Below are 18,021 nucleotides of genomic sequence, written 5' to 3' on the forward strand. Positions count from 1 at the left end.
CACTCTGGCAATTCCTTTGCCTTTAATATTATAGGGGCTGGTAGCAGTGTCTATTAATAAAGGTTGCCCAACACTTCCAATTTTAAGACCATGTATTTGGTTGCTAATTACTTTGCCAAACTTTAACTATTTGGGCTGAAATTTTCCATGCTGCTTGTCTGTCTGAAACTGAATTATGTATTTATAGTTTTAATTTCAACCAAACTATTCCATGGTTTCTGAGAACAAGGTTACGGGAAAACGCTTTGCAACTTAAAAAAACCAAACCCTGGTGACCTTTTCTTTCAGAATCTCCAGCAATCCCATGCTTTCGGACAAGGACTTGACATAGGGCAGGGAGGGGCCTTTATTTCAGGGTTGTGCCTTTTTGCCATCCCCATGAAGAACTGCTCAGATTTGGCCAATTTACAGACTTCTGAAAAATCTCCATTTGTATCTGCTCAGTAGAGACATCTTAGATTTTAGCAGCTAGAAGTCTCCAAAGCTTCCATCCTCACTGAGCATGCTCCATCCCTTCACGGCTCCTAGTGTTAACACACTGCGTATGCACCATTTCCACAAACAACTGGCCATGCTTCGTCTCCTCGCTACTCTTAGCCATGGCTGGACTGCCTGTGTGCCATCCCCACAGAGCAACTGAGTGTTCTCCCTCCAGCCCAGGCTGCTAGGTCAAAACTGGGCTTTCCCTGTAATTCCTGCTCCCAGCTGCTTTGAGCTGGGGCCGGGCACCAGAAATAAGAGCAGGGAGCCCCTCTAATGCTCTGTGACCCCTCTCCTCTGCTGGCAGCCAGGCACCAGGGAGGAGGAAGTCAGAGAGGGACAAGGGCTGGACCAGGGGCTGGGGAGAGGGAAAGGAGTAGAGTGGGACTGGAGGATGGTGGGGCTTGAGAGAGACACACTCCCACTTGGTTGGGGAAGGCAGCTGGGCCTAGGAGCTGGTGGGAGGGGAGGCTGGGACTGGCAGGTCAAGGAGACTGGGAGCTAGTGAGGGAAAGGGGCGGGGAGGGGGCTATGCCCTTCTGAAATAGCTGCTCTTGCGGCTACTCCAGCCTGGCCTGACGCACCCTCTGCGCCAGGGTTGAGGAATAAGGAAGCCCGGGGTGCGGGGAAAGGCCAACGAGCTTGCGGCCCCTTTCTATCCAAATAGCGCCGCACCTCGCAGGCTGTGTTTTCTAGGGCTAGGGCGGGTGGGTGCCCAGCTTGAGACACCGGGAAGGGGTGTGATTTCCAGAACAGAGCCTCTGCCCACCCGGCCCCTGGGACATGTCTGAAAGGGGGGCACCAGAGACGCTGTAAAACCATGGGCACAGGATTTTACACACAGCAAGCATGAGAGGAGCGGTTACCTTTATTCCCGGGAGGGGGTGATGGGGGCACCTGGTTGTCGGGGCCAAGGCAAGCAGCTTCCCCTGGGGAAATGCCACCTGCAACGCGAGAGAGCCCGCAACGTTTCTTCCATGCAGTGAACTTCAGAACCCGTTTCTCTGAGCTGGGCAGCGAACCACCTGCCCCCTTTGCTGGGGCGGCTCTGCCTCGGGCTGGCAGGTGGCGGGGGGCAGCTTGTGGGGGGGGGGCTCTGCCTCGAGCTGGGGGTGTCAGGCACCCTGCTCGCGGGGGGGGGGCTCTGCCCCGAGCTGGGGGTGTCAGGCACCCTGCTCGCGGGGGGGGGGGGGCTCTGCCCCGAGCTGGGGGTGTCAGGCACCCTGCTCGCGGGGGGGGGCTCTGCCTCAAGCTGGGGGTGTCAGGCACCCTGCTCGCGGGGGGGGGAGGGGGGCTCTGCCCCGAGCTGGGGGTGTCAGGCACCCTGCTCGCGGGGGGGGGGGCCCCGCCTCGGGCTGGAGGATGCTGGGGGGAGGCGCTTGCTGGGGGGTGGGGGGGGCTGCCTTTGGGTGGTGCGCGCCGGGGACCAGCCCTTAAACCCCGTGCGGGCCTGGCGAGCTCGGATTTTGGTGCCGGGGGGAGCCCGCGTGGGGGGCGCAGGCGGGTCCGGGCCGGAGCTGCAGGCCCCGGCGAGGGGGAGCCCGGGGCGGAGCGCGGCGCCTGCGAGCCGCGCTGGGCTCGCCGGGCTCGCGGCCAGGCTGCAGAGCTCCCCCCACCCCCGGCTTGGCGGGCGCGCAGGCGCCGCGATCCCCACTGCAGCAGCCGGCGCCGGCCGAGCTCCGCGCAGCCCCGAGCGAGCCCCGGCCCCGCAGCCTCCGGCCCGAGCGAGCCTCGGCCCCGCAGCCCCCGGCCCCCAGGGAGCCTCCGGCCCCGCAGCCCCCGGCCCGAGCGAACCCCCGGCCCCGCAGTCTCCGGCCCGAGCGAACCCCCGGCCCCGCAGCCCCCGGCCCCCAGGGAGCCCCCGGCCCCGCAGCCCCCGGCCCGAGCGAGCCCCGCAACCTCCAGCCCCAAGCGAGCCCCGGCCCCGCAGCCTCCGGCCCGAGCGAACCCCCGGCCCCGCAGCCCCCGGCCCCCAGGGAGCCTCCGGCCCGAGCGAGCCCCACAACCTCCAGCCCCAAGCGAGCCCCGCAGCCCCCGGCCCCGCAGCCCGGAGCGGGCCCCGCAGCCTCCAGGGAGCCCCCGGCCCCGCAGCCTCCAGCCCGAGCGAGCCCCCGGCCCCGCAGCCCCGAGCGAGCCCCCGGCCCCGGCCATGGCGGCGCCCCGCAGCGACAGCGAGAAGAGGAAGCAGATCAGCGTGCGGGGCATCGCGGGGCTGGGCGACGTGGCCGAGGTGCGGAAAAGCTTCAACCGGCATCTGCACTTCACGCTGGTCAAGGACCGCAACGTGGCCACCCCCCGCGACTACTTCTTCGCCCTGGCGCACGCGGTGCGGGACCAGCTGGTGGGGCGCTGGATCCGCACCCAGCAGCGCTACTACGAGCGCGACCCCAAGGTAGGGCCGGGCGGCGGGCGGGGGACGCGGCCCAGCCCCCCGGGGGGCTGGCGGGGGGTGCCCCGGAGCTGGGGGACGGGGCCCCCGGCGGTCGGCACGGCGGCTACAACAGCGGGCGGTGCGCTCACCCCGCCTGAGCCCGGCGTCCTCCCGCCCCGCTCCCGGCCGGGTTCAAAGCGCCCGTCCCGCCCTGCAGCTCCGCCCGCAGCCGGGGGGGGGCTCCGTGCGGGGCTCCGTGCGGGGCGGGGGCTGCCCCGGGATCCAGCGGCCGGAGCGGGGGTGTCCTGCCGCAGGGAGCTGGGCACCCCGCCCTCGGTCCGGCGGGACGCTGGCGTGAGCCCATTTGGGGTTTGCGGCGCTTAGGCTCCTGGCAGAGGTTTCTGAAGCCCGGGCAGGGCAAATCTGCGACTTCCCAGCGGGTCCAGCATCCCTGAAGTCACGGGGACCGGTGGTGGCCTCAGGGCTGCGTGTTCCTGGCCGGTCTGGGGGTCGCTACTGCGGTAAGGAAGCAATCTGCTGGGAAAGGGAGTGACCGCAACTGGGAGGGAAGCAGAAGGCGGCATGGGAGGAAGGCGGTGTCCTAGAATTGTTCCTCAAAAGAGCTGTGGGCTCATCTAGTCCAGCCCTTCTCAAACTTTAGCAACCCGAGGACCCCCATTTTGATTGTAAACATTTTGGGGGTCTCCAAGCCCCCCTGCTCATCCCCAGGCCTCACCCCGACTCCGTTCCCCCTCCCTCTGTCACTGGCTCTCACCCATCCTCACCCATTTTCACCAGGCTGGGGCAGGGGGTTGGCGTGCGGGAGGGGGTGCGGGGTCGGGCTCTGGCAGGGAGTTTGGGTGCGGGAGGGGGTGCGGGGTCGGGCTCTGGCAGGGAGTTTGGGTGCGGGAGGGGGTGCGGGGTCAGGCTCTGGGAGGGAGTTTGGGTGCGGGAGGGGGTGCGGGGTCGGGCTCTGGCAGGGAGTTTGGGTGCGGGAGGGGGTGCGGGGTCGGGCTCTGGCAGGGAGTTTGGGTGCGGGAGGGGGTGCGGGGTCGGGCTCTGGCAGGGAGTTTGGGTGCGGGAGGGGGTGCGGAGTGCAGGCTCTGGCAGGGAGTTTGGGTGCGGGAGGGGGTGCGGGGTCAGGCTCTGGCAGGGAGTTTGGGTGCAGGAGGGGGTGCGGGGTCGGGCTCTGGCAGGAGTTTGGGTGCGGGAGGGGGTGCGGGGTCGGGCTCTGGCAGGGAGTTTGGGTGCGGGAGGGGGTGCGGGGTCGGGCTCTGGCAGGGAGTTTGGGTGCGGGAGGGGGTGCGGGGTCGGGCTCTGGCAGGGAGTTTGGGTGCGGGAGGGGGTGCGGAGTGCAGGCTCTGGCAGGGAGTTTGGGTGCGGGAGGGGGTGCGGGGTCAGGCTCTGGCAGGGAGTTTGGGTGCAGGAGGGGGTGCGGGGTCGGGCTCTGGCAGGAGTTTGGGTGCGGGAGGGGGTGCGGGGTCGGGCTCTGGCAGGGAGTTTGGGTGCGGGAGGGGGTGCGGGGTCGGGCTCTGGCAGGGAGTTTGGGTGCGGGAGGGGGTGCGGGGTCGGGCTCTGGCAGGGAGTTTGGGTGCGGGAGGGGGTGCGGGGTCGGGCTCTGGCAGGGAGTTTGGGTGCGGGAGGGGGTGCGGGGTCGGGCTCTGGGAGGGAGTTTGGGTGCGGGAGGGGGTGCGGGGTCGGGCTCTGGGAGGGAGTTTGGGTGCGGGAGGGGGTGCGGGGTCGGGCTCTGGGAGGGAGTTTGGGTGCGGGAGGGGGTGCGGGGTCGGGCTCTGGCAGGGAGTTTGGGTGCGGGAGGGGGTGCGGGGTCGGGCTCTGGCAGGGAGTTTGGGTGCGGGAGGGGGTGCGGGGTCGGGCTCTGGCAGGGAGTTTGGGTGCGGGAGGGGGTGCGGGGTCGGGCTCTGGCAGGGAGTTTGGGTGCGGGAGGGGGTGCGGGGTCGGGCTCTGGCAGGGAGTTTGGGTGCGGGAGGGGGTGCGGGGTCGGGCTCTGGCAGGGAGTTTGGGTGCGGGAGGGGGTGCGGAGTGCAGGCTCTGGCAGGGAGTTTGGGTGCGGGAGGGGGTGCGGGGTCGGGCTCTGGCAGGGAGTTTGGGTGCGGGAGGGGGTGCGGGGTCGGGCTCTGGCAGGGAGTTTGGGTGCGGGCTCTGGGGTGTGGCAGGGGGTTGGCTGAAGGGACATGCTGGCCGCTTCCGGGATCGGCACAGAGCCAAGGCAGGTAGGGAGCCTGCCTTAGCCCCATTCCACTGCCGGACTTTTAGCGCCTAAAATCTCCTGGTTTGGCTTCAGTAGCCTCCAGGAGATAAGGGGAGGGGGAGGAGTTGATCAGTGGGGCCTGCGGACCCCCTGGAATACCCTCAGGGACCACCAAGGGTCCGCAGGCCCCAGTTTGAGAAATGCTGATCTAGTCTATCCCCTTGTCAGAGGAGGGTTGTTCCGTGTGTGACTTTAAATGTGCCAAGTCGTGAGGCTGTCCTAGATTCACAGGTCTCATCTGATCCATATAACAGGCCAGAGAATTTCACCCAGTTCAGCAGGTTGTCTCCTGCATCCTTGCAAGGGGGACCGATGCTTGTGTAGTTCTTTTGGGGAAGAGAGAGCGGTACAAGGATGCAGCTGTGACTACTACTTGCCGACACATCACAGCAGAACAGCTGTGTTACAAAAATCAGGAAATGTAAAACTTGTCAGCTCAAATCCTCAGCGCGGATTAAAGGCCAGTGCTTCTGTTGATCTTGGGGAGCTCCGAAAGGCTTCCATAGGCCAGGCAGGCTCTAGAAGAGTTTGCCAGAATAACTATACCTGCAAAGCCTCCTACCGTAAACGCAGTTTATGCTGTCAGAAAAGTTCCTTTTCTGTTATTTCCTGGACCGGTTCGGCGAGTGAAAGAAGACATGTTGCTGAGAGCATTGTTATGCTGCTATTACCGTGGCTACTTTAGAGATTTTGCCGGGATAGAAATGTGACACCCTCCTCTCCTCCCCCCAATAAGTCATACTTGAACCACTGCCTTTGCTATGCCCACAAAGGTCTTTCACATAGACGTCGCTATAGACGTCAGTGGGCGTTGGACCAGGGACTGTCGCAGGACCCTGTGTTTGTTTCATTTACAATATGCGCCCAATAGAGATTTAGATGAAGAGAACATTCCATGTTTTCTGTCTTAAAGTACCTTTTCTGTCCCTAATGCAGAAGAGCAAATATGCACCATCCTTCCTCCTAATCCAGGAAGATACAAGGAAGGAGAGAGTGTTTTGCAGGCGATCGATCACATCACTTGGCACACTCAAAAACTAGGCTGGACAGAGGCTCGCTAGGAGGCATACAGGGAAAAGTGTCTGAAGAAAGATTTAAAACATCGCACTCATATTTACTCTCAGCTTAGTAAAATCAAGGCATGCAGTGATATGGGAAGCTGCAGAAGACTATTAAAATTGAGAACATTAAAGAACTCTTCTCTGTGCCTTTTGACACTTTTAATTCCCCTCATCTTGGCCAATGGAAATGGGCGACTCTGTTTCACTTCTTCTACTAGACAGTTTCTAATCGATTTCACTGTCAAGTTCTCATACTAACCGAGCGCTGTAATGTTTGAGATGCCAAAAGTGCAGAGAAATAGGTATCTATTTAAAAGAAAATTGTTTCTATTGTAATGAACAAAAATGAATGGAAACGTGTCTAAAGTTTTGTAAGCTTTTACGGAACCTCAAATTTAAGTCAAATTTGCCTTGAACAGTGTCGGTTTAACATAGGAATTTGAGGCCAGATTCTCAGCTGCTGTGCACAAGCTGAGAATGTGAACCTTGATTCATACATCCTGGTTTTCTTACAGGACAGTTTCCTAGTGCTGTAAAAGGAATGGTTTGGTTCTGTGTGGCCCACTTCTTCTTACTGTTTGAGTCACTCACATCCTGATATGAATCCTACAAATGGGCTTTATTTAGCATGCATCACACTTCAAAATATGGCTCTTTTAAAACTAGGATGGTCTCCCCAAACAAGAGTTCCTCCTTAGGCATATTATACTTGCTGGGAAGAATATAACACCAACCCCAGGGGTGTGTACCAGTTGCTTATTTTAAAGGAATGAAACGTATTAAAGTCAGAGTGGGAGGGAACTAACCAATGTTATTGCTTATCCTACTTCCTTAACTTAGTGTTTTCTAGGGAAGAAATGAACCATAGGACGGATGCTGATCAAATATTTGTCCAGTGAGAAAATGGGCTCGGATAAAGCCATTTGCTACAGCCAGACTCACGGGAGCTGAGGGGAATGTCTCCCCACATAACTTTTTGTTACCGTGTTTATGTCCCTATCAGATATTAGTTAATATTGTTGCACTGTGCGGATCAGACAAGTGGGGTGTTTAACCCATAAATCCCCATGGCTTTTGTATGCTTGCAGTGATGGTGTAGAAAGACAAGTGATACTTAAAATAATGCCACAGTCTCAAAATTAAGGGTGGTTTGAAGTACCAACTGGATCAATAATTCAAGTTTCCTGTTCACTGTGTGAAATGGATTTCTGAAACAGAACAGTTGGGTGGATCTGTTTAGGATGGAATTCACCCCATGGCCTTCTATAACCAAAACCCCCCGTCAATAACTTTTGACTCTCCCTGATTTCCAGCCATGACATTTTCTCAGCCCTAATCTGCCTCAGCAAGCCAAGTCTCCTGGAAGATGGGATTCATTTAAAATTCCAGCCCTCCATAAGAGCCCCAGAGGGATGTGCGTTGCTGAAAATGGTTGTGGAAAGTTGAGTCCGTATTTACTGAGCGATACCCAGTCACGGCACTTTCCTTTTGTTCCCAGAATCTCATAGTGGGTGATCAGCGTGGCACTGGTTCGTTTCCACGTTTCTCAGCAGGGGTGACCGTCATACTAGGAAATAGTGCATGGCATAGGGCCTGATCCAAAGCCTGTTGAAGACTCCCATTGACTTTGGATCCAGCCCACGTTGATTAATGCAATTAGGAATCTTATGCGACAGGGCCCGGGCGTGGCATTTCAGCTGCGAAAAGGCAGCACTGTACTGTGAAGAACTGGTGTGTAAATACGCCGCCAGGCCTCCCCGATCACTTGCGTTCTAAGTTAATTGGGGAAACAATCTTATCAGAAAATGGCAGCTGCTGTAGGAAAGTCACACTCTGGGCCGAGATAGGCACAGGGGCGCTCCGCTGACAAGTTCCTCACAAGAATCTCTCTGGCAAACAAAACGTGATCCATGTTACGCAACAGGTGGCCGGGCCGCAATTCATGAAAGCCTCCCTGTCGCGTCGCTTGAACTGATTTCAAGGGGTTAACAAGCGCGTGTTCACTAGAGCCAGGCAGGAGTTTTTGGATGGAACTCTTTTTGGTCAGAAAATGTCAATCCAATGAAAGTGAAACTTTCTGCGGGAATGTGCCAGTTTCAATCCAATTTTTGGGAAAGATTTCTTAGACCGAGGATGGAATTCCCGATCAAAACTGGAGAGAGAGAGACCCACCCTAGAATCGCCAATAGCCTAGTGGTCAGTGCACTTGGACTGGAACCCAGGTTCAGGACTGGAACCCAGGTTCAAGGCTGGGCTTGCCTGGTTCAGACCAGGGACGTGAACGTGAGCCTCCCACATCCCAGGGGCATGCTTGCTCTCTCTCAAAAAAACCTTCCAAGGGTCTTGTTTTGTCCCAGTGCGGAAAAGGGAAAACAATTCCTTCCCCAGCTCTAGTGCTGTCCTGAAGTGAGGCAAGTTGAGAATCGCTTCTGAGCGCAGAGAGACCTAACGTGAACCTTCTTTACAATGAAGTGTATTGTGTTAGGAGGGACTGCTTGGTGGCTGCATGCCTCCTTTTGGGGAGGAACATATCGGGGACATTGCTGGTAGGACGTACTTCAGAAACTGTTCTTCAAAAGGCAAAGCAAGCCACACAGGAACATGACATGGGGCACGTATGCAGTGTGGGAGTCATGGGTGCTCTCACACCAATAACTAATAAAATTAATGATATCTTTATAGCTTTTCCAGCCTGCTCTAAAACAGCCTGCACTTAATGGCTGACCAGGGACTGGCTTTATTAACAAGGAAATAAGAACAAAAATCACGCAAAATTCAGGGCAGATCTTCTTCCCAGGCTTGGCTGCTCCTAGGGCGAGATGAGGTCGTGTCACTTAACTCCACTCCAGAGTGTCACTCCCACCTCTCTCATATCTGAGTAGGATAATGAGCCTGAGTCAGCAGAACCCACTTAACATTCCCCAGCGGGATCAACATCTGCTAACAAGGGGGGGCAGGGGAGGGTGTTTTCTGGCAAAGGATACTACCCTGCTGCTGTTGGGTATAGGGGAGGACACAGTCCCTCCATGTGAAATACAAACCCCACTCTTTAGACCTGAGGGGCAAGAACGGGGGGAGGGTTCACATTCCCAGGGTCTGGTGGAGTGTGTCCCTCTCTGCACATTGCTCAGACATCCTTGTGAGGAAGGATCAGTACTTGGCTCAAAGACAGAATAGCTACTGAGAGAGAAAGCATGGATTCAGAAACAGAAAGATTCACAGATTCCAAGGCCAGAAGGGACTATCGTGACCATCTAGCCTGACCTCCTGTCTAACACAGGCCAGAGAACATCCCCAGAGCAATTCCTAGAGCAGAGCTTTTTGAAAAACATCCAATCTGGATTTAAAAATTGCCAGAGTTGGAAACTCCACCACAGCCCTTTGTAACTTGTTCCAGTGCTAATTGTCCTCACTGTTCACATGTCCTGGAACAAGAGGCAGTATGTCTCTCAACGGACCTGATTGCATTTTTGCAGTCTTAATTGTGCATTAGCATTAGTTTTTCTTCATAGAATATGTGTAAATTTCACCTCCATATTCAGCCCCCTTTGTGTTGCAAAGTCTCAGCCTGGGAAGTAAAATTAATTTTCTTCCTTCTGTCCTTTTGATGTATTCCACCAGCGTATTTATTACCTGTCTCTGGAATTCTACATGGGCCGCACCCTGCAGAATACAATGGTGAACCTGGGTATGCAGAATGTCTGTGATGAAGCCATTTACCAGGTAAATTTCTCTGGCAAGTCCTGGTTAGAGTTGGGCAAAACTTTTTTGCCAAAATTTGTTTAGAAAGAAAATTGATTTTGACAAAACTAATTTTTTTAAGCCATGTCTGCTTTCTATGGAAATTTTTGATTTTTTTCATCAAAAAGCCAAACTCCTGTAAATGAAAGTATTTCCTTCTGGGAGTTGTAGTTCGGTTTTCTCATGTCCCCATTCTCCCCTGTGGGCTTTGCTCCCCACCCAGACACATTTCCCAAAATGCACTATAGCTAAGGATTACCATGATGCAACTGCCTCCTATCACCCGGGGGAAAGATCACGGTGCATAATGGGAAATGTAGTCTGACCAGGGAGCCGAGCCTAGGAGACGAATGGGAACATGAGAGGCTTTTCCCACAACTCCCATGAGGCACCACTTCGGCATTTCCTAGTAGAAATATTTCAGGTTTTGGTTTAAAAAGAAAAAAGCTTTGTTTGTCACTGAAAAGTCAGTCTTCTGTAGAAAATGCAACAAAAAGTACATGTGTTTTCATTTTTGTCAACGTTTCCCCAGAAAAAAGCCCACTTTCCAACCAGCTCCCTTCCCCATTTTCTCCTAGCATCAGTTGGGACTCACAGGGTCTGAGGAAGCCGTGACTGAAGACAGTAGTGGCACAACACCCATCCATTTCAGGGATGCAGCTGGCTAATGGTTCGGGGCTTGATCTTGCAAGGCATTGAGCACTTTGCATGCGACAGAGTGAAATGTTTAGACGTGCTTCACTACAAGCACACTCGTTTCGTCCGACGTAGAGCTGATCAAAAGCAGTGAAATGTGAATGAAAATTTTCATGATTTTTTTTTTAATTGATTTTTCAAAAGTTGGTCAAATCTTTTCAGTTTTCAACCAGCTCTATAACTTGTCAGAAAAATGAAAATCTTCTCATTAAAATGTCCATACTTTTGAGGGTGGAGGGGAAGTTGGTTAAAGGTTGATATTCTGATGAAAAAATTAGCTAAAAAATTGGAAACAGAAATATTTCAGTGAAGGCCAGTGCAGTCGACGGGACACCACAACAAAACGTTATTCACGCGAATGCAGCTCGGAAGATCAGGGCCTGTCGTGGCAAGTATAGCATGATGCGGTTTCTGTGGTGAAAGCTTCTCCTACGAACTCATAGTTTTTGTCACCCTGGCCTGAAAGCCAGGCCTCTTCAAGGTGTTGCCTTCACCCAGGCCTGCTGCCTGGGAGCTCACAAAAGTCAGTCTCTGAACCCAGGCTGCCCGTATGTCCTGCAGTAGGCCTGGCTCCGAATCCCATGCTCCCATCACATGACCCTTGGACTCACTCCCTTCACCTGGGGAGGTTCTAGGATTGCCAACCCTCCAGGATTGTCCTGGAGTCCCCAGGAATTAAAGATTAACCTTTTAATTAAAGATTGTGCCGTGTGATCAAACCTTGAGGAATACGTCCAATCAGAATTGGTAACCCTAGCTACACCTGGCACAGGTGAGGCGGAGCCGCAGCATTCTTAAAGGGCCAGCTTGCCCTGTGACAATCCCATTCAAAAGTTTTCTTCCCTTACACTGATGTACTAGGCCAGTATAAAAGTATCGTTCCTGTTTAAATGTCCTGCTTCAGGGCTTTTGCCTGGGACTGTGCACCAGTTACTATCTAGGTCACTCTGAAGAGTCTGTCTAAAGCCAAAACATCCGCCACCCAACAGGGGCTCTTGTGTACATGAAGCCATTGATCAGAGGGAGCTGAGGCCTCTCGTTTACACCAGTGTAATTCCATTGGCCTCAGTGTATTTACCTGTACTTTACACCAGTGTGAGTGAGAGGAGACTCAGGCCCAAGGTTTGAGGCCCCACTGGGAGGCTTTCTCCTGAGTTCGGTGGGTGTTGGAGCTGGCCTGCAGAGCCCAGACACTTCTGCAGCCTGCTCCGGGGCGGTAGGCCCAGACCCTCCGTTTAGCTGCCACTGATTTCAGTGTTCGTTCGGAGCCTGAATACCTCTGGGAATCTGGGCGGTAGAGCCTACACGTTGTGGTAGCTTGTTACGAAGTGTTTGTGATCCGGGCGTGGTGCGGCCCTGTGCAAAGCATGGCCTCCTTGGGACTGGAAGCATCGTAAGAGAAGAAAAATGGAGCAGCCCCTCCTCTCACCCGCTCCCACAGTTATGCAGTGCTTCTGTAACAGACTCGCTTTCCATTTGAAGACTGACTGCTTTACACAGACCCCTGACAGGGAGGGTGTTGGTTTACTGAGTCCTGCCCCAGTGCAGGGGGCTGGACGAGATGGGCTCTTCCAGCCCCACGCTTCTATGAGTCTGTCATTCCTGTGGCCTGAATCCCTGCCCAGCTCCAGTCAGGCTCCCACCAGGTTGCCTCTGCCAGAAGAGAACTTGTGTGGAGGGGGAACTGGGCAGGAGTCTGTCAAAACACAGGGGCAGGCAGGGAAATGCAAACCCAGGTGGCTCGTCATTGTTCTGTATCCTGTCATGGACCAGGGCAGCGGCGTGACCCTGCCCTCCAGAGCTTACAGCCTAAGCAGACACAACAAATGGAGAATCAGGAATGGGGATGTAACCTACACATGTGGTCCGTGTCTTATCAGCATCAGTGCGCTCACTCTCTCTCTTTAATTCCTCCCCCTTTTGCCATCGGTAACCAAAGCAAACGGCTTGCGCAAAGCTAATTAATTTTACAGCATCCCGAAGTGTCCATCTAATCTACCCACGTTTGGTCTAATGTTATTACTCTCTTGAAAGTGCCATGACTCATGAAAGCCAGTTACTTTGGCAGAGGCCCCAGTATCCCTCTGTCCTTGAAGCAATTCTAATAGCTTGAAATGTATATGTGTATCATCCAGCTTGTTAAAGATTCAAGAGGCTGGGCTTGGCTTGGGCATATTTTTGTTTCAGAGTTTGTTGATCATAACAAAGCTTTTGTCGTGGAAACCGGTTGCTGCAGGATCCGTCTGCAGTGTGCGATGCACAGGCTGCCGGTAACACAATACATTGCAATGGGAGTCGGGTCCGTGAGGAATAAACTTGAAACCTCTTCATACTGTAGCATTCTCTGTGAGTAATAGGGGACTTAAGCCCCGATCCTGCACATGGCACTGCACTTGCCCTGAGCCCCACTGGGGCTCTGCCCACACAGAGTCATTCCAGGATCAGGGCCTTATCACATAGGCCTTCAGTCTCCTTTTGCTACCTGGCCTTTGCTCACAACTGCGGCTCAGTAAAGCCACCTGGAAATTAAACCCAATCAGCCGAGGTAGGGTGCCTTGGAGAGATGTTGAACAATCCATCTCTGGGCCGAAGGAGAAGACAGTTAGACCGCATCTACACAAACAAGTTGCACTGCTGTAACTATTCCGATATGACTGTACCTGAACAACCCCTCTAGTGTGGACGCCGTTATACGGGTATAAATGTGCTTCTAGGGGTTAGCTGCATGCCTTTGTGGGGCGTAGTGGTACCCACACTAGGGGTTGTATTGGCATAATTATATTGGTAAAAGAAAATAAATCGCACCCAAAATTACCTACTTGGACTTGTCCAAAAACCACATGTTGGTAAGTGTCTCTGACCAACGCTAAAGTTCTCCATTGCTGTCACTCACCATAAATGGTGGGTGACAGCATAATAGTGGGCATAATAGTGCAGAGGCTGAATGTTTGTTAATACTTGGCATTTTACTATTTAAAGCAATCTACTAACAATTGCTAATTAACACACATAATGCTCCCCTAAGGGAAGTATTATCATCCTCTTCTAACAGACGGGAAACTGAGGCATGGGGAGTTGGAGTGACTTGCCCAAGGTCAGTGATGGAGCTGGGAAAAGATCCCAGGTCCCCTGAGTCCTAGCCTAGCAGTCTAACCACTTCCTCCCTGGTAAGGGCTCTGAGATCCTTAGCTGACAAGTAGTTCATTATATCAGTGAGCTATTTCTGTATTTAAACGGTAACTTAGTGGTGCTCCCTGTTTAAAAATAAAAAACAAATTCTGGGCTCAATAAAGTGCAAGACTCGGGAACTGCTACGTGGAGTTGCTGTTACATCGGTAATAGGAAAGGCAGACAGGGTTTTGTGGGGAAATGTGTAATTAAGTAGTTCTTTCCCTCCCATCCGCACCATTCACATCCCTTTAGAGGAAGAAAAGCCTTTTAGGTCAACCATGGGATTGTCAACACACACCGGTTGTGCTGCTTTAACAATGCTGGTGTAGCTAACATGGTGTCAGTTCCCTAGTGTGGACACAGACTTTATACCGGTATAAAAGTGCTTTAGAGCAGTGCAGCTATCCCGGTACGGGAAGGGGAATAAGCTAAACCAGTGTAAGGCACCTTTGTGCCAGTATAACTGCCTCCACACACGGGATTATTTTGGTAAAATAATCACACCCAGAACTGCTCCTCCATACTTGGACAGCAAACATGGCAGCCTCAGCTTCTGATCCCACTCTGCTCTTGGTAACCAGCTATCCTCAGATGTAAAGTGAATTTAAAGTGGAATTAGAAGAGATGATGGAAAACCAGGATTTCTGTCCTGCAGGAAATTCCCAATAGTTCAACATTTGTTTTCATCCCGATTTGAAATATTGAAACTTCTGATGGAATAGAAAGTTCTGGAAAAATCTCAATTCAGAAACATCAAAGTGCTTTGTTTCAGGTCCACGTTAATCTCTGCATCCCCCTGAGCCTGCTCTGTTGCCTCCTAGGAGTTGTAGTTCTGAGTCCTTTTTGCTCCCAGTCTCTCTTGTGGGCCTTGCTCCCCCATTGGACTACATCTCCCATGATGCACTCTGGCAGATGCAGAGATTAATGCAGATCTGAAATGGAGCAGTTTGTTTCCATTTTTCCCAATGGAAAATTCTGCCGAAATTGATCTTTTCCCACCAAAAATTTCAATGTTGACAAAACCCCATTTTCCAATGGGAAAAGGTTATCTTTGAAATTTTCAGCCAGCCCTAGGCATTAGTTTTGGTGATGGGAGTGGAGGCTTGGCCTTCCTGAGTGGCTGTGGAGATGGTGGGGGAAGGAGAGACTGTTGCTGGGGGTAGGTCAGGGGACAGGTTTTGGAAGGTCAGAAGCTGAAGCAGCCTTTGTTGCTGGGAAGTTCTGAGCCAGAACACTGGGGGACATTTCAGCATAGCAGGAATAACTTGCAAGGTCAACCCGTGAACTTGGCATTAACCATATTCTGGGATAAGAAACCCCTGGGCCCCAGAATCCTTCGAGGCTCAAGGTACAGTTATTAACCCTGGAAAGAAGGTGCATCCTCAAATCGTTAGGCAAATAAACCAGCAGTGATGATTTGTACTGTGACTGGCTGATTGCCATCCCTTCCCAGATTAGAGGTCTTTATACTTTTGAGGGTTGCCAGCCAAGAAGCGTTTGGTGTTTGATGTAGCTAAGGAAACCTGCAGATCCTAATAAAAATGACGTTGGCAGTGGGATAGGGTCATTTGTCCGAGGAATTAGATTGCTGTGGGAGCGGGGGGGAGCCTGGGTGTGTTTCTCTCCTTCGGAGGGCTGCAGGGAAACATGCCTCAGGGCTCTGTGGGGGTGATGCCCTGGTGCTGAAGTTGCCGCTTTCTCAACAGCTGGGTCTGGACTTGGAGGAGCTGGAAGAGATTGAAGAAGATGCTGGCCTGGGTAATGGAGGGCTGGGTCGCCTGGCAGGTAATGCCCCTGTTCTTTGTATTCCCAGTGATACCCTTGGCAAGGCTTGGCTGCTTGGCAGTGCTGGCCCCTGTGCTCCTTAATTAGCCCCCCTCTACAAAGGGCAATTAACTTCCTCTGATGACTGTGGCCATGCATGGTTTAGGCACAGCTGACCAAGCTGGCTGCTAACACGTCTGGGCTAGCACTGGAGGAGGCCCAAGGCCTTGGCTACAGTAGCCTTTTCCCCCCTAAAATTTGTCACCCTTGCTAACACGGGTGCAGCTCTAGTGTAGACAAGGTGCCAGCATCTGCCGTCATTTTAGCTAGTGTGTCATCTCGGCCTGCTGCAGCGAGGTTACGTGACGTGCTGGTTGACATGCTAGGGGTCAGTCTACCTTGTGTTGCTGCTCATAGACTTTGAGATCAGAAGGGACCATTATGATCGTCTAATCCAGTGGTTCCCAAACTCGTTCTGCCGCTTGCGCAGGGAAAGCCCCTGGCGGGCCGGGCCAGGCCGGTTTGTTTATCTGCCGCGACCGCAGGTTTGGCCGATCGCGGCTCCCAGTGGCCGCGGTTCGCTGCTCCAGGCCAATGGGAGCTGCTGGAAGTGGCGGCCAGTACGTCCCTCAGCCCGCGCCGCTTCCCGCAGCCCCCATTGGCCTGGAGCAGTGAACCGCAGCCACTGGGAGCCGCGAGCGGCCAAACCTCCGGACGCGGCAGGTAAACAAACCGGCCCGGCCCGCCAGGGGCTTTCCCGAACAAGCGGCGGAACGAGTGTGGGAACCACTGGTCTAGTCTGACCTGCTGCACAACGCAGGCCACAGAATCTCACCCACCCACGCCTGTGACAAACCCCTCACCTATGTCTGCGCTATTGAAGTCCTCAACTCGTGGTTTAAAGACTTCAAGGCTCTGAGAATCCTCCAGCAAGTGACCTGTGCCCCATGCTGCAGAGGAAGGTGAAAAACCTCCAGGGCCTCTGCCAATCTGCCCTGGAGGGAAATTCCTTCCTGACCCCAAATATGGCGATCAGCTAAACCCTGAGCATAGGGGCAAGACTCACCAGCCAGACACCCAGGAAAGAATTCTCTGTAGTAACTCAGATCCCACCCTATTCAGTGTCCCATCACAGGCCATTGGGCATATTTACCGCTAATAGTCAAAGAGCAGCCGTGGGAAGATGAAAGCCCTGCTTTAGCTCAGGTAGAGCCTGGGACAAAGACTTGGTTTTAACTGGTTTATAAAACAGCTTGACCCCCGCCAGGCCGTGCTGTGGTCCATTTTGGCCGCAGCTGTGCTGAACTCACATTGAGATAGGGCTGTTGAACTGTTCTTTGCCCCGGGACCATCCCCATCACCGTTCAGCACTCTGTAGCCCTGTGTCAAGACCAGATCTCACTGCTCCTGTCCAGCTTAGGGCTGGTTGTTAGCCACGGAGTCCTGACACGCACTTACTAGTGCTGTGGACACTAGTAAAAATCACACTTGGCATCACTTTATAAACAATAGCTAGCAAGCCCTAGCGCGCCCCGGGAAGGCACAGCTGGAATCAGTATCCCCTTTCTGCATCATGCTCAAGGCTCAGGTCACTGCCCCCACCGGGAGCATGGGTAAATGCCCCCAGCTCCTACTCTAGCTTCCAGTTCCACCTCCCTGCGTCCCCTTGGAAGATGACAGCAGAGCTCAGATAGCCTCTAGCATACATCTTTCTGATGAGACGCAGGAGGGGAAGCTGGGGCCCAGCCAGACTTGCCTACAGGTGTTTGGCAAAGAACCAAAGAAACAATAGTGCATGGGTGGCATAAAAATACAAAGTGGGTGCTCCTGAAACAGCTCCCCCAAATCCATCAATCCCACCCCCTACCAGGTGCACATGTTTGTACAAACACCCCATCCATTCTCCCAACAAATCCATCCGTTCCCTCCCTCCACATAAGCTCCTTGGAGAACGGATCAATCTCGGCCCCCCTGCCCTCACCAATGGAGCCCAACAGGGGTCAGATTCTGCCCCTTCCTCTCCCCCCCGCCCCCCGAGTGCCACCAGGCTCTCTGAGGTCAGGGCAGCTACTCCTGGGGACTGGGTCACAGCCTAATCCAAAGTCGGGTAGAAATTCCCAACACCCCCCTTGGCCCTTTGGTTGTGCACTATTTTTGAAAAATTTCAAGTCCCAGGAAGGAAAAGCTACCGGCTGTCTCGGGCCCGTAGCCCCAAGCCAGTCACATGGCTGAGATGTGGACACAGGCCCAGGTCTCCTGGCTGGGTTTCTGCAAACCTGCTCCTAAGAAGGTCCTTTCGCTTTCATGTTCCAGCTTGCTTCCTCGACTCCATGGCGACGCTGGGGCTGGCAGCCTATGGCTACGGGATCCGATATGAATTTGGCATATTTAATCAGAAGATTGTCGATGGCTGGCAGGTCTGTCGCTGGGGGAGTTCAGCATTTGGTTTCCACCGTTCCCTTTGATTG

At 54.1% G+C, this 18,021-nt stretch overlaps 1 protein-coding gene across 1 annotated transcript in view; it reads left to right on the forward strand.

Moving 5' to 3' along the window:
- The first annotated feature begins 2,629 nt into the window (after window positions 1–2,629).
- Window positions 2,630–18,021, forward strand: part of PYGB (glycogen phosphorylase B) — a 42,961-nt gene continuing 27,569 nt past the window's right edge. The window contains exons 1-4 of the mRNA XM_077814262.1: window positions 2,630–2,872; window positions 9,803–9,904; window positions 15,496–15,574; window positions 17,867–17,970. Of these exons, the coding sequence (XP_077670388.1) occupies window positions 2,630–2,872; window positions 9,803–9,904; window positions 15,496–15,574; window positions 17,867–17,970 (528 nt within the window). The remainder of the gene's footprint in view (window positions 2,873–9,802; window positions 9,905–15,495; window positions 15,575–17,866; window positions 17,971–18,021) is intronic.

This window comes from Eretmochelys imbricata, chromosome 3 (assembly GCF_965152235.1).
Source record: "Eretmochelys imbricata isolate rEreImb1 chromosome 3, rEreImb1.hap1, whole genome shotgun sequence".
Taxonomy (NCBI): domain Eukaryota; kingdom Metazoa; phylum Chordata; order Testudines; family Cheloniidae; genus Eretmochelys; species Eretmochelys imbricata.